At 51.8% G+C, this 26903-nt stretch overlaps 2 protein-coding genes across 9 annotated transcripts in view; one reads left to right on the top strand and one right to left on the bottom strand.

Annotated features, from left to right (window-relative positions):
* SNED1 (sushi, nidogen and EGF like domains 1) overlaps positions 1–19140 on the top strand; it is an 85145-nt gene extending 66005 nt beyond the window's left edge. The window contains exons 27-31 of one of the 4 annotated variants that reach the window (XM_078071593.1): positions 8876–8992; positions 9602–9689; positions 13780–13913; positions 15946–15989; positions 17755–19140. In XM_078071593.1, coding sequence (XP_077927719.1) covers positions 8876–8992; positions 9602–9689; positions 13780–13913; positions 15946–15971 — 365 coding nt within the window. In that variant the 3' untranslated portion in view covers positions 15972–15989; positions 17755–19140. The remainder of the gene's footprint in view (positions 1–8875; positions 8993–9601; positions 9690–13779; positions 13914–15945; positions 15990–17754) is intronic. The other 3 variants (XM_078071594.1, XM_078071595.1, XM_078071596.1) reach the window with 3 other exon arrangements.
* Positions 399–26094, bottom strand: MTERF4 (mitochondrial transcription termination factor 4). 5 transcript variants are annotated; one of them, XM_078071598.1, is made up of 4 exons: positions 25981–26059; positions 24645–25140; positions 22826–23010; positions 399–1895 (listed from the first exon to the last, which is right to left on the bottom strand). In XM_078071598.1, the coding sequence occupies exons 1-4, from the start codon at positions 25999–26001 to the stop codon at positions 1725–1727; spliced, it is 873 nt and encodes a 290-aa protein (XP_077927724.1). In that variant the 5' UTR covers positions 26002–26059; the 3' UTR covers positions 399–1724. The 5 variants fall into 5 exon arrangements, with proteins under 5 accessions (XP_077927724.1, XP_035941496.1, XP_035941497.1 ...); XM_036085603.2 differs by lacking the exon at positions 399–1895 and adding an exon at positions 19754–20633; XM_036085604.2 differs by lacking the exon at positions 399–1895 and adding an exon at positions 21702–22162 and having other exon boundaries at positions 25504–26094.
* Positions 26095–26903: the final 809 nt, after the last annotated feature.

Raw genomic sequence — 26903 nt, forward strand, 5'->3', positions numbered from 1 at the left:
CTCCAGGGACGGTTCTCCTAGGACCCACTAGTTCAGACTGTGCTTGTGCATCAAGCAGACCCCGAGGAAGGCAGGGCACTCGCTAAGGGTGAGCCAAGTGCCCAGGATGCCCCCTCTGAAGGCCCAGCTCACCTGCAGACCTGCCCCAGGCTACCCAAGGACGGCTGCATCACGAGCACCTGCGTCAGGGGCGTGGCAGCAAATAGAGCCACAGTCCAGCAGGCCCCCTCCCGGTGTGAGGCCTGGAGCTGGAGTCAGCCCTGGTGAGCAGCAGGGGGCTGGTCTGCAAATCGGATGCAGCCAGTGAATGATTCTCTTAGTTAAGGTGGGGTTCAGAGTAAAGACACGCATGTCGCTGCTGCTCTGTAAGCGAAACAAGCACACATTTCATCGGATGGTTTGTGTTATGTTAGCCCTTCCCAATGTTAGACGTTTCATTTCATAAAACTCAGGAACTAGTGGGATGTGAATGACCTCTCCTGGGTCCCTTCTGAAGGAGAGATGCAAGGTGGCACCAGACTGGCCCCAGATGTCCCTGCAGTCTGCAGTGTTTGCAAACGTGAGGGATGCAGGCTGGCCAGGGGATGGGCAAAAGTGATTTTAGGTGATAAGCAGGGGAAAAAAATCATTAACAGCCCCCAGGTGCGCCCAGTGAATCATGGTTTTTCGTTCCTGTTACATCTAGCATGGGTCCATGACAGCCCCTTTTGTTCAGTTTGGTAAGTTAGCCTTTGCTAAGATGACGGCCTTAGACCTGGAACCGGACCCATGAACTAGAACATGATAGGAACTCGTATCTTGCTGTTGTCCCCCCATGAACCTCGAGCCTGGATTTTGTGTTTACAGTCCCTTTGCTCTGCTGCAAGGTGGGTAGAGGGGAGAAGGGCTCTCCCTACATATGCACGTGTGCCTCAACAGCTGTAGGTTTCTTGTTTCAAGGTGAGTGCCTGGCTGTGCACAGCCTCCACGCTGTGTCCTCGGCCGCGTTTGCAGTGAGGCTCGCCGGCGCTGCTGTGTGTGGCCGCAGCTCGCTCACTCACTGCTGAGCGTCTGGTCCGCCGGTGACTTCACCACAGCCTCGTCCGCTCGGCTCTGAGGGCCCCCGGGCCCTCAGCAGGGCCGCTCTGCTCTTCTTACATACGTCTTCTGGCACATGTGCGAGAATACAAATGCTAGGGCTTGGGATGCCCAAAAGCCCAAATCACAAGAGAACGCTAAGTTGTTTTCTAAGTGAGGACATCAGTTTACAGTCCCTCCAGCTGTGATCAAGAGATGTGGTTAATCCAGTCTCTCCAGACCTGATCTTGCTGGGTTTCCAGATCCTGCCAGCAGCATGGGTGTGAAGTGCGCCCCTTGGGATCTGGATTTGTGTCTCTTGGATGCTGATATGGTCAAGCATCTTTTCATTGGAATTGACCACGGGCTCTGGGTCCACTGCTCTGCTCCACTGTTTGGACTTCCTGGAGCCACCACCAGGGGTTTCAACGGCACTATCTTTGGTGAGGCTTGCTGTCCCGCAGTGCCCACCTGCTCACTTTGACCTCCGTGTCGCCGGCTCTTGGTCCTTTGCATTTCTATAAAAGTTTACGATCAGCTTGTCGAGTCCCATCAAAGTACTTGTTTGTACTTCACCTGGCCAAATGTTTGAGGCCCTATATGCCTGAAAATACTCTTAGTAGCTCTCATATTTGAAGGGCAATTGCAGTGGGTATAAAATTCGAGGTTCAGAGGTCCTCTACCTTCAGTTCTTCAAACATTGCCCCTGTCATCTTCTGTCCAGTGTTGCTGTCCATGGGTGTCAGTCTGGCTCTTGTTTCCTTGTAGGTTATCTGCTCATCTTCTCTGGAAGCTGTTAGACTTTTCTTTCTCACAGAAAGAAGGATCTCCAGAGAGCCCTAGACACCCAAAGAGCACAATTAACACTCTTGACTGGCATTTCCTCATCAAGCAATTCTCCAGGTTAGGGCCACACCTTCGAGCTCCTGGGGGAAGCTCATGGAGAGGAGGAGGGTCCCCAAGATTGTAACCTGCCACCATGGGGATCTGGAGTGGACACTGAGGCTGTCAAAGAATTCTGTTTTCCCCAAATTCTCACCCCATCGGGGCTTTGGAACTCTCCTGGTTTTATCCCCTGGACACCGGAGAGAGGCAGGCAGTTTCCATCCTTGGGCGAGAGCAGGCAAGGGCAGAGCTTAAATCTCTGCACTCGGTAACATTGTCACATAGGAGCCACCCGCGGCCACCACCCAGACTGCAGTCCTATCCCTGCCCCCACCCTATTCAAAACAGCCATCTCTCTGGGCTTTTTTGTTTTCTTGGTTTTTTTACTTTAATGGGTATGTGTGTCATGATAAACTCAGGATTCAGGGGGGCTGACTTCACAGGATGAGCTATAGGGGGCAGTGCCCTGCTAGAAACCCCACTGCTTCAGGAACTGCAGGTTTCAGGCCTTAGCTGCCCGGGAATGGAACGAATTATCAGTCAGGCTCTGCAGCCTGGTGCCCCAGTTACAAAGAGTGAGGACTGCTGGCACAGGCTCACAGGTCCTAAATATCCCTGCACACTGCCATGTCCTGTAAGGTTGTCATAATATATCTCCAGACAATTGTTTATAGTGTCTAAATTTCATGTCCTATTTGACACCCCATTTTCAAACTTACTACAAAGCAATGGTAATCAGGTCAGTGAGATACTGGCACAAAGACTTACGATGAATGGAACAGAATTGAGAGTCAAGAAATAAACTTACGATGAATGGAATAGAATTGAGAGTCAAGAAATAAGCCCATACATCTGTGGTCAACTGATTTCAACAAGGGGCCAAGACCATTCAATGGAGGAGGGAATAGTCTTCAACCAATGGTGCTGGGAACACTGGATATCCACATGTGAAAGAATGAAGTCAGACCCCTACCTCACATCATATACACAATTAACTAAAAATAGATCAAATACCTAAACCTAAAAACTAAAACTATAAAACTCTTAGAAAAAGACAGACATAAATCTTCATGACCTTAGATTTGGCAAAAGATTTTAGATATGACACCAAAAGCATGAGCAACAAAAGAGGAAAAAAAGACAGACTGGACTCCCTCAAAATGTAAAGCTTTTTGTGCCTCAAAGGACGCCATCAAGGAGTGAGAAGACAACCCACAGAATGACAGAAAATATCTGCAAATCATATACCTGAAAGACATTTGTATCTAAAATATATAAGGAACTCATATGACTGAATAAAAGGAAATAATCCAATTAAGAAACAGGCAAAGGATCTGAACACTTATTTCTCCAAGGAAGATACACAAATGGCCAACAAGCCCATGAAAAAGATGACTGACATCATCAGTCATCAGGGAAATGCTAATCAAGACCACAATAAGACGCCACTTCATAGTCACTAGGATGGCTGGAATGAAGAGATACAACGAGCAGAGTGAGGATGTGTAGAAGCTGGACCTCAAACACTGCTGGTGGGAATGCAGAGTGGTACAGCTGCTTTAGGGTAAAAAACAGTCTGGTAGTTCCTCAAAGAATTAAACACAGAGTTATCATATGACCCAGAAAATCCCACTCCTAGGTATATACCCAAAAGAAATGAAAACAGATGCCCACACAGGGTTTTGTACATGAATGTTCGTTAATAGCATTATGCACCATTGCCAAAAGATGGAAACAACCAAAATGTCCACCGGCTGATGAATGGATAAACAAAATGTGATCTATCCACACAATGGATATTATCCGACCATATGAAGTCCTGACACAAGCTACAAGATGAACCTTGAAAACATACTAAGTAAAGGAAGCTAGTCACAAAGGACTCCATATAATATTATTCCATTCATATGAGTCCAGAATAGGGAAATCTACAGTGACAGAAAGTAGACCAGTGGTTGCTTGGGACTGAGGGTAGGGGTGGAGGTATGGGGGGTGACAGCTAAAGGGAAAATGATAAAAACATTCCAAAATTGACTACTGTGATGGATGTACATATCTTTGAATATGCTAAAAACTTAAAATGGGTGAATTATATGGTATATATGTTATATCTCAATAAAGCGGTTTTTAAAATGTACTGTGCAGAACAGTGTCTAGGGTATCCCCTTTGTGTAGGAAAGTGGGAAGGGAAATATGAACATACCTATTTTCTTATATTTAAAAAGAAATAAAATTAATAAAAATGGTTATATGAGGAAGAAAAGAACAGGGAAGTAAAAGTATGGAGATGGATGCTAGACTTCTCTGAATGTATCTCTATAGTTTAGATTTTAGAACCAAGAAAAAAAAATTTTAATGACACACATAAAAAGCAACACCTAAAAATTGAAAGCAAACTGAAATAAACTCCTTTATCATGTTGATGGCATAACCACACAGGAAAAAGGTATTTCAAGTGATTTTAAAAATAGCTTTCTGACTATTCATTCCTAGAGGAATATATTCTAATAAGAAGAATTCTTATTACAAGAAGAATTGCAAGAAATTTAAAGTGGCTCTTAATGCTAGTACTGATAATATTTTTTTAGAACTGTTACATGTATATTGTGGGATAATGAAAATAATTATATCAATGTCACCAAGATTTTCAGTGTAAAGAGATACAACATAAAATCAAGGAAGTTAAGGGGTGCCTGGGAGGCTCATTCAGTTGAGCATCTGACTTCAGCTCAGGTCATGATCTCAGGGTCCTGGAATCAGGCCCTGAGTGGGGCTCCCCGCTGAGCAGGGAGTCTGCTTGTCCCTCTGCCCTTTCCCCATGCCACTCGTTCTCTCTCTCTCAAATAAAATCTTTTTAAAAAATTAAAAATGTCTGAGAGGCTGCTGGGAAGATGGTGGAGTAGGATGACCCTGGGCTCACCTCTTGCCATGTGGCCGCCTAGACAGCACCCACGTCAGCATAAATAACCCAGAAAACTAGCAGAACAGACTCTCCCCAGCCTGGCACAGACAAGAGGCCACAACAAAGCGGATCCACCCCCTCCGATCGCTCTTGGCAAGATCCCATCAAAGCGGTGCCACAAGCCTGGCAGTGTGCGTGCGGCCCAGACAAGGGCCAGCACAACTCCCAAGTGAGTCCTGCTCCAGGGAGAGGGGAAGATAACCACACACCCATCTGACTGTGACCCTAGCAGTAGGCTGGCAGCAGGCAGCTGGTCTGTCTGCAGGCCCCAACCACCAACAGAAGCTTCTCCAGGGACGACACAGGGCAAGTGCCCGCAGTTTGGTGCTCCTGCATCTCTGGCAAACGCCTGGTCTGACTCAACTCAAGCCCAAGGCAGCCCTGGACAGGCCCACTAACACCACGGGCACCAGACTCTGCCCACAACAGGCAGGGAGCCATCACAGACAACAGGACTGAAGGCAAACACATCCCAGGCACAACGGGAGGACACCCCTGGAGCAACACACACAGGAGACACCCCCTGAAGCACCATTTTCTCATGAAAAGGAGACATTGTGCTGCAGGACCTCTTCTTCATAAAGCCACTAATTTCAAGTGCAGGAGACACAGCTCACTTTCCTAACACAGAGAAACAGACACAGCAATAGACAGAATGAGGAGACAGAGGATTATGTCCCAAATGAAAGAGTGGAACAAAATAAGAGCAGGAGACCTAAGTGAAACAGAGATAAGTAATATGTCTGATAGTGAATTTAAAGTAATGCTCATAAAGATACTTGCTAGAATTGAGAAAGGAGTGCAGGACCTCCATGAGACCCTCCACCAAGAGATAGGAGATGGAAAAAAGAACCAATTAGAGCTATTGGACTCACTAAATGAAATAAAAATAGACCACCTGGAATAAATAGCAAACAAGAGGAAGCAGAAGAACGATCAGCCGCCTGGAGGACAGAGTAATGGAAAGTAATCAAGCTGAGCAGATGAGAGGGAAAAAAAATACACAAAAGAGAAGAGACCCAGGGAACTCAGCGACACTGTCAAGTATAACAGTCGCATGTTAGGGATCCCAGAAGGAGGAGAGCGAGAAAAGGGGGCAGAAGATTTGTCTGAAGAAATAATAGCTGAAAACTTCTTGAATCTGGGGAAGGAAAGAAATCCAAATCCAGGAGGCAAAGAGAGCCCCCAACACAACCAACCCAAAGAGATCTGCACTAGGATATAAAGTAAATAAGATGGCCAAAAGTAATGATAAAGAGAGAATTTTAAAAGCAGCAAGAGAAAGGAAAGCCGTGACATACAAGGGAAACCCCATACGGCTATCGGTGGATTTTTCAGCAGAAACTGCAGGCCAGAAGGAAACAGCATGATAAATTCCAACTGCTAAAACAAAAAAATCTACAGCCAAGAATACTCTATCCAGCAAGGCTTTCATTCAGAATAGAAGGAGAGAGAGAGTTTCCCAGAAAAACAAAAGTTAAGGGAATTCATGACCAGGAGCAAAACCAGTCACGTCCCCATCATACACAATGCCATCGGCCAGTGGGTCCCAAATTCACAGTCCCACCGCCCTCCTGCCCAAGTCAGCATGCACTACCTGCCACCTGCTCAATGCCAAGTCAACACGCCTCCACCTCAGGTTGCCAAGGGCTCAAACTGACACTCTTTCCCTCAAATTCCAGCCCCTGTGCTCAAGTTTGTGCACAAAAGTGGGCATAATTATAACAGCAAAATGAAGCAACCCAAACAGTGACACTATTTCTGTGGAATATAGAATGGATAAAAATGGTGTGCAAGGCTGAGAACATCTCCAACAAGCACATCAAAAAACAATACATACAGCATGATTCCAGTTAGGAAAAAAAACAAACCTGGGAAGAATAATACAAGATGAAATCAGAGAGAGAGACAAACCATAAGAGACTCTTAAGCATAGGAAAGAAACTGAGGGTTGTTGGGGGGGGGGTGCTGGGGTAACTGGGTGATGGACATGAAGGAGGGCACGTGATGGAATGAGCACTGGGTGTTCTATGCAACTGATGAATCATTGAACTCTACCTCTGAAACTAATAATACACTATATGTTAATTAATTGAATTTAAATAAAAAAAGGAAACCCCCCAAAAATTAAAAATTTTTTTAAAAATCAAGGAAGTTAAGTAAAAGTCCTATGTTTCCCTTAACTAATTTTTTTTAAAGATTTTATTTATTGGGGCGCCTGGGTGGCTCAGTTGGTTAAGCGTCTGCCTTCGGCTCAGGTCATGATCCCAGGGTCCTGGGATCGCACCCCGCATCAGGGTCCCTGGCCGGCGGGGAGCCTGCTTCTCCCCCTCCCTCTGCCTGCCTCTCTGCCTACTTGTTCTCTCTCTCTGTCAAATAAATAAATGAAATCTTTAAAAAAAAAAAAAAGATTTTATTTATTTACCTGACAGAGAGACAGAGAGAGAGCACAAGTAGGCAGAGCGGCAGGAAGAGGGAGAGGGAGAAGCAGGCTCTTGCTGAGCAGGGAGCCCGACACAGGGCCCGATCCCAGGACCCTGGGATCACGACCCGAGCTGAAGGCAGCCACCCAACCGACTCAGCCACCCAGGCGCCCCTCCCTTAACTATTGATATAAGCCCACAATTTGTTTATTTTTATTTTTAAATCTAAGTTCCTAGTTCTGTCTACTGAAAAGGCCTCAAGCACTGACACCCCAGGAGCAGTGAGCACCTTGACCACCCAGACTGTGGGCTTTAGGTGCCCAATAAAAGGAACCAGAGGTCTTTGAGAAGTGGCTGATTCCAAGCCTGAAGAAGAATATGGACAAAATATGCCCAGGACGTACTTGTAAAACAAGTAAACTTTTCAAAAACAACTGGGATTGTGTCTAAAGGGCACAGGAGTCAACCTGGAAGGCTCCCGCAGGCTGAGGATGGATAATTGGGGCATCAAAAAGACTAATGGCAGCAGCAGACTGACCCTCTTCAAATACATAAGAATCTATGAGTTCATGATGACGCTGAAAGAGAGCACAACGTGCTGGTCCCTAGAGCTGGCTGGGGACCAATGCTTACTATGCAAGTGTACAAATCAAGGACAGGAATGAAGCATTTGTCTGGCCTTGCTGGATGGACTATAATTCAGGGTGACCAAGTGGTGGGCAAGGGAAAACAGGTCTTCATAGAAGACTTTCTGGCTAGAGAGACAGAAGAGTGACAGGCTGGGTTAGATGCGGCCCTCGTGAGATGATGGATCTGCGACCTAGACTCAAGACCTCCATGGCCACTCGAGCCGTCTGGTGCAGAGCCTATCAGAATTTTCTCCTGGATTAATCAGGCTGCCAATGCTGAACCTGTGATCAGTCCTCACATCACTAAAGCTGGAACTAGAGACCTGTCACGCCTCCTGGAGTGGGTGAAGGGTGAAGCAGTCCTGCAAAGACCGCTTGAACCTGAATCCTATCAGGCTCCTCTCTCTGATTATCGGTTTACAGGAAATGTGGCGATGGGGGATGAGTTAATGCTACAAGAAAGCATAAAGTAAAATCCAGGAGGGGCATTCTACAGGACAAATGACCTGGTTTCTCTAATAAATGCAGAGGAGGGAAAAAATAAACGCAGAGGGAAGGAAGATAAAAAGTTACAGATTAAAAGAGAGACACATCAAACGACGGCAGTGTGTCCTTATGAATCCTAATGAGATCAGACGGCTGGAAATGAGGTTTTAAGATGAATGGGGAAACCTGAAAAAGGATTGCAAATTCTTAGGGTACTAAGGAGCCACTGCTGATTTCCCAATAAAAGCATTGTGCTTATATAAAAGTTTGTAAAGTCCGTATGTATTAGACACTTGCTGTATTTAAAGGTGAAATGGTTTCTGTAAACTGCTTTGAAATTCTTTAACAAGAGAAAGAGGGGCACAGAGAAATGGGAATGTTGACAGGCCTTTTTCTGGGGTCCTGGCAACTAATTGTTCATGGCCTGTCCGCAGACACCCCTGGGAACTGTTCAGAAAACCCCTGTCAGAACGGAGGCACCTGCGTGCCAGGTGCGGACACCCACAGCTGTGACTGCAACCCGGGATTCAAAGGCAGACGCTGTGAGCTTGGTAAGTGGGGGACCACTCCCTCCCGTAGGGACCATCAGGGCCCATGCTTCAAGACACTTGTCACAGCAGGCTATTCTGGGCCCACTGGGCCCAGGGTGGGTTTGCCACAAGGACCTCAAACCTCGAGGTGCCAGGACAGGGACCCAGCCTCAGTGCCCCAGACTTCCGAGTGCCCACGTAGGGATACTGAGAGGCAGGGGGCCACTCAGCCTCTCACTGCCCCAAAGTGCCAGGGTGAACAGTGCTGCCCAGACAAGTGGGGGGGGTTCTGGGGGCAGCCAGAAAGCAAAGGACATGGAGCGCCCCATAGCCAGAGGTGGGTGCAGGGGGCTCTTTGGTTCAGGGGCCAGACGTGGTGGTAGGAGGGAAAAGAGCCACAGGCCTCCCTCCCTAAGAAGAATGTGGGACTGAAGATGGGAGGTGGGTGGACAGGAACCCCCGCCCCAGCTGCACCATCCCGACTCCCGCCAGCCCTAAGGGAAAGCAGCCTGGGGGCTTCCGGGACTCAAGCAGCCCCCGAGGTTGCAGGAAGGGCGCCCTCCCAGGGTGCAAGAAGGGCGCTTCCTCAGCACGGCGCCCCCGTAAGCCCCTTTTCCTTTGTGCCGGCAGCCTGTAAAAAGGTGCCCCAGCCCTGCACTCGGCTCTTCTCAGAGACAAAGGCCGTGCCGGTCTGGGAAGGAGGCGCCTGTCACCATATGTAAGTTTCTTTCCTGCTTTCACATTTGTGGAAAGTTCCTGACTTCCAGAAGTGCCTTCAGAGTCCAGCTCACCCACCCTCATAAGCCCCGAGGAGCTCTAGGGGTCAGGGTCGCACAGGGGCTGGCACCCATTCCCTCCACGTGGCGAATCCGGAAGCCTGTGCAGGGAACACCAGCCTCCCGGCTCCTGAGCCCTGGGGCCTGCCTTTCCCGCGAGTGGCATCAGTCCCTCGCCACTGGAGGGCAAGGCCATGGGTACATCGATGCCAGGAAATGACGTTCCTATCCTCTCTGCCTCAGAGCCTCCTGGAAAGATCAACAGCAGCACGGGGGAACTCGAGTCTCCACCCTGCCGTGAAGTCATGACATTCATGCCTCAGTTTCCCCATCTGTAAAATGGGCTGTAGAGGGAGAGCTTGCCTGGCTCACCTCATAGGACCTTTCTTGCTAACACTCTGTGACTCTGTGGTTCACACTTACAATCTATTCAGTCAACAAATTCTCATAGGCACCTACTGTGCCAGGCACAGCTCTGGACACTCAGCACACGCCAGTGAACAGAACCGGCCAAAGCCCTGCCCCCGCGATCTGCACATTCCAGATGAGGGAGGCCGTACACGAGGAGCAGGAGGATGTTACGTAGTGTTCTAGAAGGTGGTCAGGGCTGGGGAAAAGGAAGAGATGAATAGGTGGGCCCAGGAGAGCCAGGGTTGGGGACAGGCAGGGGCCGGCTGCAGCATTAAACAGGGTGTCAGGGGAAGCCTCACGGAAACATGACATTGAACAGACATGGAGGGGGTGAGGGATATCTGAGGGAAGAACATTCCAGAAAGTCAAATTATCAGTTGCCAAGGCCCGAAATCAGGAGCATGTCTGCTTGTCTGAGGAGCAAGTTGGGGCTGGAGGGGAGCAAGGGGGAGCGGTGGTCGGGCAGGGCAGGGGGAATCCAGCAGGGCTTTGGAGGCCCTTGGAAGGACTCTGGCATGTGTTCTTTTGAAATGGGGAGCTGCTGAGGATGCCAAGCCGAGGAGTGAGCTGTTCGATTATGTGTCTGAAGGTCACTCTGGGTGGGATGCAGGAAAGCCAGGCAGAAGGCTTGATTTGAACTTGGACAGGAAGCCAGACTTGCCCCAGAGCAGGAAAACTCAGGGCATCCTGATCTGCACTGGGCCCTGAGGATCCATGTGTACAGACCATCTGATTTTGGGTTCTGTGGAATGGCAGCCCTAATCCACAGTGCCCCGCCCCCTTGTTCCAACTATACCAGTGACCCCCGTACCTGCTAGTGACCTGCTAGGACCACCAAGTACCTGAAGACAAGAGCCCCAGACCTGTCAACAGCTTCCCATACTTTTCACTCTAACCCATATGCGTCTGAACGTCAGGTTCTTGTATTCGGCTTTACACCTGACATCTCCGGTTTTTACTGGAGTGTCTGTATCATTTACATGTTACTGTAATGACTGATGTGATTGGGTTTAAATGCACCATATTGCTGTGTGCTTTCTATGTGTCCCATCTGATCATTTTTCCTTTTTTTCTCTTTTCCTGCCTACTTTGGGATTAATTAGGCTTCTAACTTGCCAGCACTGTTGGTTCACTGGTTATACCTGTCTGGTCTAACCCTCCAGTGGCTGCTGTGGGTTTGCAATATGCCCCTGCAACGCCCCCATATCCGCTGGCTGTGCTCTCCCACCTGTGTCCCGGAAGGGCCCCTGCAGCAGCGGGCTCCATTCCCCTCGCGCTCCCAGCTCTCCAAGCTGGACACGCTACTCGCACATAGTCCGTGACCCACACAGTATGGTATGTTTGACCCCAAAGACAACTATCCTTGTAAAAACTGCTGAGAGTAGACGTCTTTTGTTCTTCCTTCCGTGTTTGCCATTCCCAGCACCTGGTATTCCTTTAGAGACCTGAGATGCCCTCGGGTACCACTGGCCTTTGCCCCCAGAACTCACTGTAACATTTCGTGTAGTACAGGTCTGCCGGTGATGAATCCTCTCTGCTTTGGTCTGTCTGTAAAGGGTTCTATTTCACCTTCATTTTTGGAGGATCTGTTTGCTGAATATAGAATTCCTGCCTGACAACTGCGTTTTTCCCCTCGGCACTCGAGAGCGGCCATTTCCGGTCTTCTGACTTGGCAGGGCTGTGCTCATTCTCACCCACGAGTGCGCGCCTGGCCCCGTGACTGCCCTTCCATCCCCTCTTTACTACTGTTGTTGGGAAACTAACTGTGGTGTGCTGTACCGTGGCCGTGTGTGTGTGTGTCTGCTCACAAGAGCTTGCTAAGCTTCTATCTCTGGGGTCTTGGCTTTCACCAAATCTGGAAAATTGGGGCCATTAGTTCTTCAGGTATTTTTCCCCGTCCGTCTGTTTCTCTCTTCTCCTGCGACTCCCGTCACACAGGTGTCAGACTGACACCGTCCTTCTACTTCACTGGGCCTCTGAGTTCCATGGTCTGTCCTCGGCACTGTCGTTAGAACCTGCCACTCATGCCATTCAGCGAGACTTTCACTTCACACTCTGGTTCCTCTCATCTCCAGAAATCCCATCTAGTCCTTTCTTGGATCCTCTGTTTCTCTTCTCATCACTGAACAGGTGGGAGCAAATTTGTAGCACATGTTTTAAGGGTCTTGTCTGCTGTTCCCGCCATTGCTCTCACCTCTGGGTGTCTTTCTATTCAATTATTGTTTGCTGCTTATGGGTCACATATTCTTGATGCTTTGTATGAGCCTTTGAATATCCTGTCATTTTTTTGTTGGATGCTGGACATTTTAACCTTTGGGTCCTGAATGCTAAGTTTTGTGTTTATTTCCCAGAATGTTTAGTTTTGTCTACAAGGCGGTTAATTTTAGTCTGATCCTTTGGAAGCCTCTTTTAGGGTGGTTTAACCTCTATTCTGGGTTAATTTTGCCCCACTTCTAAGCCATGGCCTTCCTGGAGTTTCTGTCTTACGAACGGACTGCAGTAGCTCTGCTGTTCAGCATCTCGGTCGTTCTCCTTGCCCAGCCTCACAGGGTTCTACCTATGCGCACACAGCTTCATCTTCAGGGGAATCCCTGTCCCGGCCTCAGGACATAGCTCCCTCCTCTCCAGTGCCCCACAGACTCCAGCTGCCTCTGCCTCCTCAATGCAGTGTGACCCCAGCTTGGCTTCTACCCCACCCCCTCCCCCCACCACCACCCTGCAATGTAATCCAAAAAGTGCTCCTGGACCGAATTCTAGGGAGATCACAGAGCTCATTTCATGTTTCCTTTCTCTCAAGAATCACAGTCTTGCACTGCTTTCTAACATCTGAAAAAAACTGCTTTTCATATTTTGTCCAATTCTCTGGTTGTTCATATTGGGAGTTAATTCCAGATCCTGTTACTCCCTGATGGCCAAAAGTGGAAGTCTCACCAAAGGCCTTAAATCCCAAGGGCTCTCCCGCACTGAGCATGAGTTGGAGCTTTGCCCATCAAACTCCCTGGATCTCTCTTTTCAACAGCTCTGACATTTGAGAGCTTTAACAAGAACAAAAACACTTTCCTATTCCATTACCATCTACAAATTTGTGAGAGAGGAGTACGAGTAACTGCCATTGCACACAAAACTGAGGTCTGAGCTCCAGAGACATGCTCAAAGGGGACTAGTTAACAAACGGGAGGCAGGACTAGAAGTCGACACCACCCCCTTGAACACCTGCGTCTCCGGGGCTCTCAAACTTCTCCAAGAACCACCCACGGGACCCAGGAGTGGGCTTGTACCGACTCAAGTCCAGCACCGCCTGGACTGCCTCAAGCAGGACACGTCCTTGACATGTCTTATTTTATCTCTTAATATCACAATATTTTGTCCACACTCCTCAAAATGTACACCTAAAATGGATGTATCTTATGTAAACCATACCTTAGTGAAGTTATTTTCTTTAGATTACAGGACTTTTATGTTGCACATTTTAACACACCCTATGAGGGGAAGTGTTATTAAGCACACATGGCCTTTCCCTCCGAGCCCGGCACAGTGACTGTGGGTGAGCGCAGCCTAGCGGAAGCAGCTGGGCAACACTGCGCTCCGGTTCTGGCTTTACACCACCTTCTTGTGACACAGGTACAAGAGGGTCTACAGAGTGCACCAGGACCTCTGCTTCAAGGAGAGCTGCGAGAGCACAAGCAGCAGGAAAACCCCCAACAGGTGCCATCGCGGGGAGGAGCCCACGCTGTGTCCTGCCTGTAGTTCACAGGGTAACGGGGCCAGCGCGGCCCTGGGGACTGAACACCGGGGGGCGCCACAGTCCTGGGGGCCAAGCCAGGCTGTCTTGTCTAAACATGTAGCCCCGCACAGCAGGGCTCCACTTAGACTGTGTGCACATACGTGTACATACGAACACGTACAGATCAGTATAGTGGGCACGGTGGGTGCTGCGGGAGATCACACGGCGGGAGCTGGGAAGGAGTCACACGGTGGGTGCTGGGGGGTCACACGGTGGGTGCTGGGGGGTCACACGGTGGGAGCTGGGGGGTCACACGGCGGGAGCTGGGGGGTCACACGGTGGGTGCTGGGAGGGGACCACACGGGGGGTCCTGGGGGGAGATCACACGGCGGGAGCTGGGGGGTCACACAGTGGGTGCTGGGGGGTCACACGGCGGGAGCTGGGGGGTCACACGGTGGGTGCTGGGAGGGGACCACACGGGGGGTCCTGGGGGGAGATCACACGGCGGGAGCTGGGGGGTCACACGGTGGGTGCTGGGGGGTCACACGGCGGGAGCTGGGGGGTCACACGGTGGGTGCTGGGAGGGGACCACACGGGGGGTCCTGGGGGGAGATCACACAGTGGGTGCTGGGGGGTCACACGGTGGGTGCTGGGGAGATCACACGGTGGGTGCGGGAGGGGTCACACGGTGGGTGCTGGGGGAGATCACACGGTGGGAGCTGGGAAGGAGTCACACGGTGGGTGCTGGGGGGTCACACGGTGTGTGCTGGGGGGTCACACGGTGGGTGCTGGGGGGAGATCACACAGTGTGTGCTGGGGGGTCACACGGTGGGTGCTGGGGGGTCACACGGTGGGTGCTGGGAGGGGACCACACAGGGGGTCCTGGGGGGAGATCACATAGTGGGTCCTGGGGGGAGATCACATGGTGGGTGCTGGGGAGATCACACAGTGGGTGCAGGAGGGGTCACACGGTGGGTGCTGGGAGGGGTCACACAGTGGGTGCTGGGAGGGGTCACAGGGTGGGTGCTGGGGGGGATCACACGGTGGGTCCTGGGGGGAGATCACACGGTGGGTGCTGGGGAGATCACATGGTGGGTGCTGGGGAGATCGCACAGCGGGTGCTGGGGGGAGATCACATGGTGGGTGCTGGGGAGATCACACAGCGGGTGCTGGGGGGAGATCACATGGTGGGTGCTGGGGAGATCACACAGTGGGTGCTGGGGGGAGATCACACGGTGGGTGCTGGGGAGATCACATGGTGGGTGCTGGGGAGATCGCACAGCGGGTGCTGGGGGGAGATCACATGGTGGGTGCTGGGGAGATCACACAGCGGGTGCTGGGGGGAGATCACATGGTGGGTGCTGGGGAGATCGCACAGTGGGTGCGGGAGAGGTCACACAGTGGGTGCTGGGAGGGGATCACACGGTGGGTGCTGGGGGGTCACACGGTGGGTACTGGGGGGTCACATGGCGGGTGCTGGGGGGGTCACATGGCGGGTGCTGGGGGGGTCACAAGGTGGGTGCTGGGGGTCACACAGTGGGTACTGGGGATCACTCCGGTACTAGAATTGGGAAGCATGGAACATTACTGACAGACGCAAGTATGTAACTATAAATATAGTAAATCTCTACTTTTTATTCACTCACAGCCAGGTTCTTTCTCCAAAGGGCTCAAGGGAGTCACAGGAATTACATAATGTGCTGCATGAATGCGTTAGGTGCCTTCCCAACAGCAGAGCCCTCGCCCCAGCCACGCTGCAGACCCACCAGTGGCCACACCCCCTAGGGCGTGCATTACTGACTGTCAGGGAATGCAGTGCAACCCCCGCCTGACCAGGCACTGTACCTGTCTCCTCCACTCTCCTCCTTCTACACCCTGCTTCCCTCCCCATGACTCACAGCCAGCCAAGGGGTGTACACAGACTAAATGCTAATCTCTGCATCACTGTCTCACTGACGGTGCTCCCCAGAATGGAATACGTATGAGGCAAAGACAGGACGCCAGCAGGCAGCCTGGGTTCCAGGTACACCTTCTTTTTCATAAACCACCTTTCTCTATTTCAGGAAGCACAGTAACAGTCCAACACTGAAGAAATCTTAGGGAACAGGTACGTTCCCCACCATGGCTGGCAGAGCTGCGGGAAAGCTAGAGCGGCTGGGCCAGCATGTGGCCCCTGGGAGAGCTGCTGTCTACTTGGGGAGCTCAGCTGCACCCTCTTTATTACAAATTCCCAGGCCAGGAGTCTCAGAATTCCCTGAGGGGGTTAAAATGGGAGAGAAAAAAATACCTAAGGCTCCCAACAGACATAAACCAGGTACACATGCATCTCCAGGTGGAAATGAGGCTGTCTGGGGGTGAGGACGAATCCCACTCACCTCAAGCAAACGGAGAAACCCCTTTGCCATCAGCAGCAACGGCTGGGGGTGGGGGCAGGGCTGAGCACTCAGGGAGGTGGGACCGAGAAGGGCTGCTGGAAGGGGTGGCAGCAGGGGAGGAGTGGGGAGGAGAGGACGTTGGGAGGGGCCCAGGATGCCCATATGTAGGAGTGCAGGCGTTCAAGGGAGGGCCTCCCAGACCCTGAGAACTGCAACCTATTGAAAGAAAAAATGGGGTGTAGGGCCTTGATCACATAACTTTGGGGAAATCCTGAAGACTCTCCCACTGGGGAATTCCCAGTGGACACAGGAATCCTAAGCATTCGGAATCCTAGAATCCTAACTCTATTCCTGCTTAACCTGGCATTTCCCAAAGTCTTCTGGCAACTCAACACCATCCAACCCTTACTCCCCCCACTCCCCCCAATAAACTCTGTCAAAGTCTTCATTACAGTCAGGGAGATACTGGGTTGAACCATGGCGATCCATCTACAACCCCTACTCAGTCTCACACTGAGTGCAGTTTCTTGTTGACAAGATGTCACCGGGAACAAAGCAGGAATTCGGCTGGTCTAGGGCAGCTTACTCCTATCACTCCATAAATGAGCCTCAAAGTCCATGTTCCTGGTGTTGAGAGGACAGTGAGGCACCCTGGGGAACAGCAGCTTCGGGAATAGGCTACACTGTCTCATGGGGCTGAGAAAACGAAAGAGAAATGTTACTCAGAACCTTTACAAACAAGCCAAAGCAGAAGAGCTTCACAGGTGTAGGCTGACACCACAGGAAGAACGTCCGCACCAGCCAAGCCAGGAAGGCCAAGGCTGGGATCCGCGGGGCGGGGCCTGGGCAGCCATCTCCCGGCAGCCTTTTCCAGAAGCCTCTGCGTTCAGCCTGTCTCCTCACAAGCATTACTTCCCCTCGCACCTCATGCTCCCAAGACACACAAATCCAAAACATGCTCCACAGCTCATAAACAATTCACTACTAGGATTAAGAACCCACAAACATAATCTGGGTTTGAAATATTTACATCACACTAAGTCACCTGAAACAGCAATACCTTTTCTTTTAAACTCAGCAAATCCATTTCTATAAAAACAAATTAGAAACCCTCAACTATCAAATCATCAAATACTAGCTTTTAGAATACCCATTCTTGAAACAATGGAGGAAACGCAAATAAACAGGAATTCATTTCAACCCAGAGCAACAGGGGGCAGCCCAGGTCTTCAGAGGAAGGACCCAAGGGCATGGCCAAATGGAGGGGAGCAGCCTGCAGCTTTCAGCTCTAACAGCTGCAATGCTCCCGAACGTCCCTGGCGCTGGGCCACGTAGTCCATGCTCTCAGCACACCTCCCTCCCGTCCACGGCCATGTTAGAGGCAGGAACACTGGGTCCTCTGGGGGCAGGGACCGAGGGCTAAGAGAAACATGAAGCTGCATTTTAAAGAGGAATGGGTGTCATTCTCCTCATGCCCCATTCTCTTTTCTCTTCAAGGGATTCAGGACGTTCTTGTTACACTCCATCAACCTCTCACGAGCTCCTAAAGCCCAGGAAGGCAGGGTCCAAAATTGGATTGAAAGGACACCCTGAAAGGCCAGGTCCTGGCTCGAATCCGTCCCCTCTGCGGCTTCCCTTCTCCAGCCTCTAGAAGACAGAAGGCCAGGCCGGGCAGGCTCCAGCCCACCTCCCTCCGGGCTGCGCCAGGGAGACCCTCTGGGCCAAATCACCTCCCAGTCCTGCGATGCATGGGACAGCCTGCGCTGTAGCCCTGGCTACCGTCTCCTACGGGGACAGTCTGCGCCACAGCCGGGGAGCAACCACGGCGTGTGCCTGGGCCCTGGATGAGCGAGGCTGCCAGCCAGCAAGGCTCCTGCAATATCCGGGAACCAGTTCTCAGATTCCAAAGCCGGAGGGCAATATTCCCCCTGAGACCTAACAGTCAAACTGACGAGGAACTGCTCTCCGGCTTCCACTGCGGAGACAGCGGTGCCGGGAAGCGTCCGGGGTGAGGCCAGACAGAAAGGGAAGCTGAGTTCTAGGCGCCCCGCTCTGCTCTCCTCCAGCAAATTCTTTGGGCTGATATGTGGCAGGCTAGCGCCCCATCACATGGACCAGTAGATTATGAAAGAGAAAATGTTCATTCATGCTAAGATGGAGTTTAGATACTTTCAGTCTTCAACTTCTTCTCGGTGACTGTTTTAGGTTTTGTGGACCGACCGGTCTCTGTGGCGACTACTCAGCTCAGTGCTGGCGGCCCAACCACAGCCACAGCACGTGACCAGAGCATTTACCAAACGAGGGGGCAAGTCCCATGGCCACACTTGGCCAAGCCCTGCTCTATCAAGTCAGCCAGGCCTCAGCCTTATGCAGAGAAAGCCACCCCCCCGGTGACAAGTCACGCCACGGCACCAAAGAGCCCCGAGCCTCCCAGAAGCATGACGCGGCCCCCCAGCACGCACAGAGCCCCAACAGCACGGAGATGGACAACCGGGGCGGACCAGACCCGACCCAGCTCAAGATCCCCTTCAGTCCACAACTCGAGCAGGACTGTTCTAGGCTGTCAGCTAGCACGGTTTCCCCCACATCTCCCTCTTCAGCAGCAGGAGGCGGCGCTGGCTTGCCGCCCGTGCTCCCCGGCGCGCTTCCGAACCGCTCTGCCCTCCCCCTGCGGAAGCGGCGCGAGCCAGGCAAGCCAACCTCACCTCGTGTCAGCGCAGCATCTTAGTAGCCGACCCTAACTGGAACTCAAGCCCCTGCGCATCGGCCACTCTGTCCCGAGTCAGCACTAAGCCAGAGACGGCTCCTTCTCATCTTTTATAAAAACATAGTTTGAAGAGTATATTTTAGGCTTTTTATTTTTATTAAAATTTTGTGTGCATACGTCTGTGTATTACACGATTTGTTTTCAGAGAGGAGGAACTGTCATTTCAAGAAGTCTCTACTGTACCCCAGAGCGCCGCCGGCGTCCCAGGCCCACCCGGGGAAGACAGCCGCTCAGTCAGGGGCTCCAGCACTGGGCGAGTCAAGACAGAACCCGGCCGTGCATACGTACTGCTGACTTCTGCGTCGCCGGCACCGGTCCCCGTGCGTCCACGTGAGCTACAGCATCGCTAGCGAGTGGCAAGACCAAGTGGTATCACTGGAAACGTAGATGAAGCTCTACTACGACGTTAATAACCTCAAGCCCCTCAGCCAGGAGGCCAACACTAGTGCGTTCCAGTTTTTAACTTTGAAACATTTGTTTCTACAAGAAACTGTCTACTGAATCCTGAGCTTGGTGCTGTGTTGTCTTATGATTAACCCCTCTGGATGTTTTATAAATTAGATATCTAGTAAAAAGACTTCCTGAGGCAAAGGAATTACAATTCATTCTGGAAACATTCTAAATGAGACACTGCTTTTTTCACACTTTCTTTCATAAAACTCCGGCGTCTTCCTCAAACATACACTCAAACTCCACCCAAAAATATTAATAATAATGTAACCAAAAGTCTCAGGTGCATAGAAATTTATTTCCGTAGCGAAATGAAAGGAGCAATCATGAGTTGCCAAGTTAGCCATTCTAATCATGCAAATTTATAATTCTCCTTAGTACCCCCGACTGGACACAAGAACCCATCTGAAGTTCCAGGGATAGTGCCAGTCACCTGGGACGCAAAATGGAAGAGTAAACGAAAGAGTGAAATGCCTTCGTTTTCAGTAATTTTGCCCACGGCCAAAAAACCAGTAAAGACAAAGCCTTCCTTCTCCTTGCATGTGGGCTGACACAGAGGCGGAGGAGGAGACCTGTGCCAACCCCGCTGCCCTCCCACCAGCAAATCCAACAGGCACCTCCCTCAGCCGGGACTCCTCCCGCTGGACATCTCACTCCGATGCACAGGGATTCACTGAGCTACTTTTCTTTTGCAGAAAATGTCTTTCTCTTTACTGTCATGCTCAAACATGAGCCCAGAGGAAACAAAAGCATCTGCACCTCAGTGCTGAGTCCCCACAGCAAACACAGCTCAAACCTACCAGCAGCACTTCAGTGCACACGGGAAAGGAACTTAAAAACTCAGCTATTTACCTTCTTTTAAATAAAAGAAATATAAGCAATGTAGGCCTGCTTCCAACCTGACGTTCTCATGAACCGAAGCCTTCGGGCAGTTCCTCAGCCTCCGCACTGGTGACAATTCAGGCTGCGTTGTTCTGCTTGAGGCCATCCTGTGCACCGCAGGATGGCTCACGGCAGCCCAGCTTCCAGCCGCTGGATCCCCACGGCGCCCTCCCTCGGTCCTAAGAACCAAAAATGTCCTCATACGTTGCTGGATGTTCCCTGGGGTCAAGATCACTCCAGGTGGGAGCTGCTGCCTGACAGGATTCTTCCACGGTCTCTGCGGGAAAAATCAGGCCAAGCAGTCTTACCTAGTTGTTAAAATGCTGCCAAGACCTGGATTTTGGTTACATCACCAAAAATGCTTTCTGTATCATCAACCATGTGTCAGCTCCCTCCAAGAAGGGACACACAGGACGTTCTGGGGTGCCCCAGTACTCCCTCACAGAGCCCACGCCATGAGGGCTGGGCCTCTACCTCAGAGATGACTAATTCAAATCCCACCCCCTGACCCGACTTTTTAAGTCACCCCTCCGGCCCCCTGGGTTCCCCGAGGGGACTCCCACCACCACAGTGTCGCGGGAGCCCCCTGAATGACACCAGGCCCCACCCCGCTCACAGACCCTGCGCGAGGGCTCTTCTCTCCTCTGGTCTCAGAAGCCACATCCGTGAGATGCCCCCAGCCCCCTCCTGTTCTGGCACGCTCCAGGGCAGCACCCACTGGCCACCAGAGACTGCGGGCCCACAGACGGCCCGCGGGCCAGGAGCTGGCGTGAAAGCCAACTTCCCTTAAAGGTCAGAGCCAGGGCCCATTCCTCACAGAAAGAAAAGTACCCCAACACTCGGCTGGCTTTAAGCAGCTGTGCAAAATGAAACCATCACTAACCACCTTCCTTGACAATGCTGTACACTGAAAGCAATTATGAAGCAGTATTTGTGGATTAAAAACACGAGTGTTTTTGTGGAAAACCTGCTACTTGTTTTCATAAAATAAAGTGCTGTGATGTACTAAAACCTCAGTGCCTGCTCATAGTCTTATTTTTATCACTACAAGGAAATGTAAAATGACTCTCGAACCAGAGGAAGGAACCCCATTCCCCACACTGTCATGGAGTTGTCACACATCAACAGAGAAAGACCAAAACCAAATGTTGAGGTATTAAGTCCCCTGATTTTAACAGCTCAGAGTCTGTCTTCCATGCAGGAGGGAAGAGGGCCCTCCCCACAGGGACCTGACGACAGATCAAACTAATGCAGCTCCTATTTAGTCTGACCCACCTCTCAGGTGATTTATAATAATGTTTCCTCAGAAGACCAGTTTTAGAAGGAAAAATAACCTGAGAAGATCCAAGTGAAGCTCTCAAAAGCTTTGAGAAAATTTTAATATTCTTTGATATCTTTGGGCTCTTCATTCCGGTCCTTCCGTCACTCCTCCTCCTCCTCATTCTCATCCTCCTCCTCGTCCTCCTCGTCCTCCTCGTCCTCGTCCTTGTCCAGACTTAAGCTTTTGTTGTCAGGCATGTGGCTCTCAGACCCCTCTTCCTCCTCCCGAGCAAAGAGCTTCTTGAAAACTTCAAACTCCGCAGCGGAAGAACAGGCTGTCCTGGCCAGAAACTCAGCTTCTGAGACTCTGAGAATGTCCTTAAGTAAAGGACTGGGGACCTGGGTCTGACCCTTCTTATCGGGGGTTTGGTACCGTCCTAGGCGCTCGAGGAACACATGTCTCTGCTTGATCTTGGTCATGGAGTACTGCAGGAAGTCAGTCCGCACCACGTCCGCGTGTTTAACCCCCATCCTAAAATAGGCATACTGGAGACACAGACACGGTTAGGGGTCCCGGGCACAGTAACCTACAACCTGTCTTGCCACAGTCTGTAATCAACGCAAGCTGCCCAGAAGCACGCAGAAAGAGCCACCCAACTCGCAGTGCCAGGACACTCTGTGACGCCCAGCATTTGTGTGAGGCCTGACAGTTTTCAAAGCATTTTCAAGTTCATGTTGAGAAAAATTTAGCAGAAAATAAAGGGGCAAGAGGGACGTGAGTGTGGAAAAGAATAGGCAACAAATTAAGCAAACATCTAGCAATTTGACCTAAGTTGTCATAATTGTTACCCAAAAGTTAGGACAACTGTCACAACTATGTTTCCAAAATCAATATGCAGAACAGGTTCTAAAGAAAGGAAGATTTTTAGCTCTTTTTAAATTAGCTATTTCAAGCAGAGGCCCCATTTGGACCCCAGGAATGGGACTGGGTCATTCATTATTAACAGCAGAAAACTTGCAGGATAGGCTTTCTGTAAAGAAGTGAAAGACCAGAGCCAGATTCTCTCTGGCTGGTGTGTGCAAAGAGGATCTAAGCCTTTCACCTCGTCCACTCGCCCTCAGGGGGCCTGTGGCTTCTCAGCCACGGAGCTGACCTTCACTACAAAGAACGTGTTGTTACTTCCCAAATCCCCTACCAGTCATCCTCACCTGGAATTTGTATTCCAGTTCACCGGGGTCCTGCTGAAGAACATAGGGGCATCTGTGCAAAATCCTGGTCACCTGTTGTACCGTGAAAAGACATTTCTCCTTGAGAACACCAACAATGCTGTCAATGTCCCTCTGATGCATGGTGAGGATTTGAGGGCAACAGAGAAGCACCGTCTTTAGTTTCCCTGCAGAACATAAGAAGAGGCAAGTACACAATTTCAGGACCTTCCAGAAAGCCAAGGGGCTTGGCACACCCAAGCCAGCATTGAATAAATGAACGAGGATGCGCTCCTCCACGTGAGGGGCAGCTTCCGATGCCTGCCCAGGGGCACGTGGCAGTGGGAGGGGCCAGAATGACTATCTCCTCTCTGACCCCCTCCCTGGTATAAAAAGGAGGCCTCTTGCTGGCCTGCCAGCTGAACGGCATAAACGTCATATTCTAGGCTTCCTCCTCTTGCCCTCTTCATCTAAAGAATCTCTCAGGGGATCTACTGGAAAGATCAGACAGTAGGACGAGACCCTAGCTTCCCCCATATTGGGGCTGTGGGCTGACATTTCCTTCCACAATAAAACAGTCATTGAAGCATCCACAACCAACCTTCCTAAGATCTGGGAGCCTGAACTCCATGAAAAGGAGTTCCATGATAATAATTATTAATAGAATAATGACGACAATACTCATGATGCACAGCCACAAACAATGATGTCCTAGTTAGGGGGGTGACCGTATCTTTTACCCACATTAGGGCAATACTGAGCGAAAGAGGCCCTAGTAACAAACGCATTAGGGTAACTGAAACTACTGAAGGGAAATTGGGGCCTATGGTCTTCCCATGGAGAGCTGGGCAAAATTCAGTACCTGGAAACTTAAAGTCATTTATTTAAACTGGTATTAACACACACACACACACACACACACACACACACAAAACTGGTATTAACAATCTTCCTAACAGTGGAGCTACTCACTGTCTTACTAAAATGTGCCTAGAATGACTTCCAGGAGTTTAGACTTTCCCTCTGCAGCAGAAGGCTTTGCTCAGCTTCGTAACATATAATCACAGCATATAAAGTATGAAGTTTAGCCTTTTAGATTATACTGCAACAGGGCATCTGTCAAGAGAAACACAGAAGGCTGACTTCTTCCTTATCTTCTGGAGAAGAAGGCCCACAGAGAGCCTCTGAAACTGATCCCCAAACAACAATATCTCCCCCTTAACAATATCTTACCAGTAAGAGTCAAAAAGGAAAAAAAAAAAAAAAATAGTGGCCCTCCTATGGTCAACGTGCATAAGGATCCCTGGGACTCTCACCTGAAGGCCCACCCAGGGATCCAACGAAATCCTAGAATCCCTGAGATGTAGATCCTGTTGGGGGGAACAGTCACTTCCCCGTTTCCTAGGAGTCTGGGACCATCTCGGGTTCCATTGGAACCAACGTCTTTACAAGGGACTCTGTAGGAAGCCTTTGGCTTTATGTCATATGGACAACACCAAGCTAAGGTAAACGTCAAAGACCGCGTAGGTACTCGAATGTTACTACCATACGCTGACCTCTATCTGCTGAGCACGAGCACATACCACGTGCTCACCACCCACTGTTCCAGACGCTAGAGCCCCCAGAGTGAGCAAACCAGACAAGTCTCCCCTTCCCTCCTGCAGCGCCATCAGCAGAGGTCACTGCTTCTCACCTCCAAGCCAAACCACAGTTACTCTCAAGGACTTTCCCCAGAAGCCTCCCCTAGCCCACCCCACCTGGGCTACTTGCCCCCCAACCCCGACTCCTCAGCGCTGGACACAAAATCAGGGCCTTCCTGTACCTTCTCCAAGACCGAGCTTTCGCAGGTAACTGGAGCGCTTCCTCACGTGCATCACAGGCAGTTTCAACAACTGAGGACTTTTCTTCAAGGCCACGTACACAGGCTCTGGGTTCAAACCCAAGAGTATTAATTCTGAAATGATGTCCAACAACTGCTGAGGGTGCGTACTTGGCCACAGACGGAGCAATTCGTTAATGTGGACATCACTGAAACCCATGTCCAGGAGGGAACTGATGACCTTCTCTTGCTCCAGGAACCCTGGAGCCACCGGAGTCCTCTGCTTCCCCTGGGGGCACCGAGTGAGACTCGTCCTGCACTCTGGTTCCTGCATGTACTTTCTGGATTCCACACGGGATAACTTCTCGAGGCCCCCTCCATTGGAGGCTGTGGTCAGTTTACACAACAAAGATGCAGACGTCCTTTTCCGTCCTCCGCGAGGGGTCTGCCTAGCAATGCGGGCCCAGGTGAGGGGGACCAGGCGGTGCCAGTCGAAGACCTATGAGACAGCACCAAAAGGGGATCAGCTCCTCACCACTGCAGTGTAGAGGACACCACGGAATTCTGGAGCCCGGAGCCAGGTTACCTCGTGTCTTGGTCCCACATAAGCATAGCAGGCTTTTGTAACAACCTGCAAACGCCGATCCGAGCGTGAAAAGCCTGCAGAGAAGGCAGTTTGCACGCAGAGAGCAGAGCATCGCAAGAGCCAAGCAAGCCTCCGCCGGCTCTCGCTGCCCTAACGCAGGGGACAGGGCGGGGGACAGGGCGGGGGGCCGGAGAGAACCATTCCAAGGCCGGCCCGTACAGTGGGGTCTTTTTCCCCTACCCTCTAAGAGGCAGTGCCGGGGGGCTGCAAACTGACCTGAAAACGGATGCGCCGGAGACAGACACCGGGTGTACTCGTGTGCACGCGACGGCTCTGACCAGGGCTGGCTCCCTAAGCCGTCAAGCCCGGCCCAGGCCGCGGGAGCCGGAGGCCGCGGCGGGAGGAGCGTGTCCACGCGGTAACGTGCTTCGCACCGACGCGAGCGCCGCCTCCGCGGCCGGACGAGCACGCGCAGAGAGCACCCGGCGGCCGCGCTCCCGGAAGCCTGCTCCTTTCCCGAGATCGGGGATCTCCGAGCAGCCCTCCTCCTCCGTCGCCGTGTCCCACGGACAACAGCGGACAGTAAGCTCCGGGCCACCCGCGGGGCGCCCGCTGGTTCCCACCCGGGGCCTCGCGCGAGTCCGCACACTGCTCAGCCGACTTCGCCCGCCCGCTCCCGCCGCTCCCTCCGGCCGGCCGCCGGGAACGCTCCGCTCGCGAGGAGAAAGCACCCGGCACCGAGCGCCGCCTCACCTTCCGGCCGAGCGCCGCCATTGCGAGGAGGCGGCGACGGCGACCCTGGCGCCGGAAGTGGACCCTCGCCGTCCGCACTTCCGCCCTCCCCCTGGCAACCGCGAGAGCGCGGGAGGCGCGTTCCGCCGCGGCTCGTCCGGGCTGCGCTGGACGCGGCCGGAGCCCCGGGATCGCGGGCCTGCGCCTCGGGCCGGTGCCGCCCGGCCTTCCCGCTCTCCAGCGGCTCTCGGCCAGCGCAGCAGGTGCACAGCCCCTCCCCATGCCTCCGCCCCACCGCTGCCGGCGGCCTGGCCGGCCCCGAGACGGGCGCGGGGGCGCGGGGGCCCTCCCGACTCGCGGGCTGCCGCCCCCTGGCGGAGGCGCCGGTAGTGCGCCGGCCTCGGCCCCGCACCCGGACTCGAGTCTGAAACCCGCGGAGTGTACCCGCCCCGGGGCTGGGCGCCAAGGCAGCTCGGGCCGCGAACGCGCCGTGTCCAAGAAAAGGTCGGTTGTGTTCGTCGTTTTTCACTCGACTCAAAATAATGCTTTCACACTCGAAGCCTGAGAAGATCCCTGTGCGCCACCCCGACTCCCCGGAAGAACCGGTCATGGGCGTAATCCAGCTCTAGGGGTGAAGTCACGGCTGCGGTGCAGGGGATACTCCAAAGCCAGCGGCATCTTCAGCGCTCTGGGGTCCCGCTGGCGACGTGGAGACTCCCACCCGCAGTCTTTCCGCAGAGAGCACTCTCAGCATCACAGCCTACTGCCCTCCGGCAGGATAGGTTTGATTATTTTTTCCCAGAAGTCAGTCCCTGCAGAGCTAGCACTTTGCATTCTTCGCCCATTGCACACCTGTCTGAAAAAACATCCTGTAACTTCTTACGTGTTACAAGCATCGTACATACTACAAGGAAAAACATTTGGGTTTTTTTCACTCTGGGAAA

Source organism: Halichoerus grypus, chromosome 4 (assembly GCF_964656455.1).
Source record: "Halichoerus grypus chromosome 4, mHalGry1.hap1.1, whole genome shotgun sequence".
In the NCBI taxonomy this organism is placed as follows: Eukaryota; Metazoa; Chordata; class Mammalia; order Carnivora; family Phocidae; genus Halichoerus; species Halichoerus grypus.

Excerpts from the sequence above, each read along its gene's own strand:
- MTERF4 (XM_036085601.2), bottom strand. The coding sequence starts at position 26,001 with ATGGCGGCGCTCGGCCGGAAG. Across the intron at positions 23,011-24,644 it reads AAAGCTCGGTCTTGGAGAAG|GGAAACTAAAGACGGTGCTT; the intron begins GTACAGGAAGGC and ends TATGTTCTGCAG. Across the intron at positions 22,163-22,825 it reads AACTGGAATACAAATTCCAG|TATGCCTATTTTAGGATGGG; the intron begins GTGAGGATGACT and ends CTGTGTCTCCAG.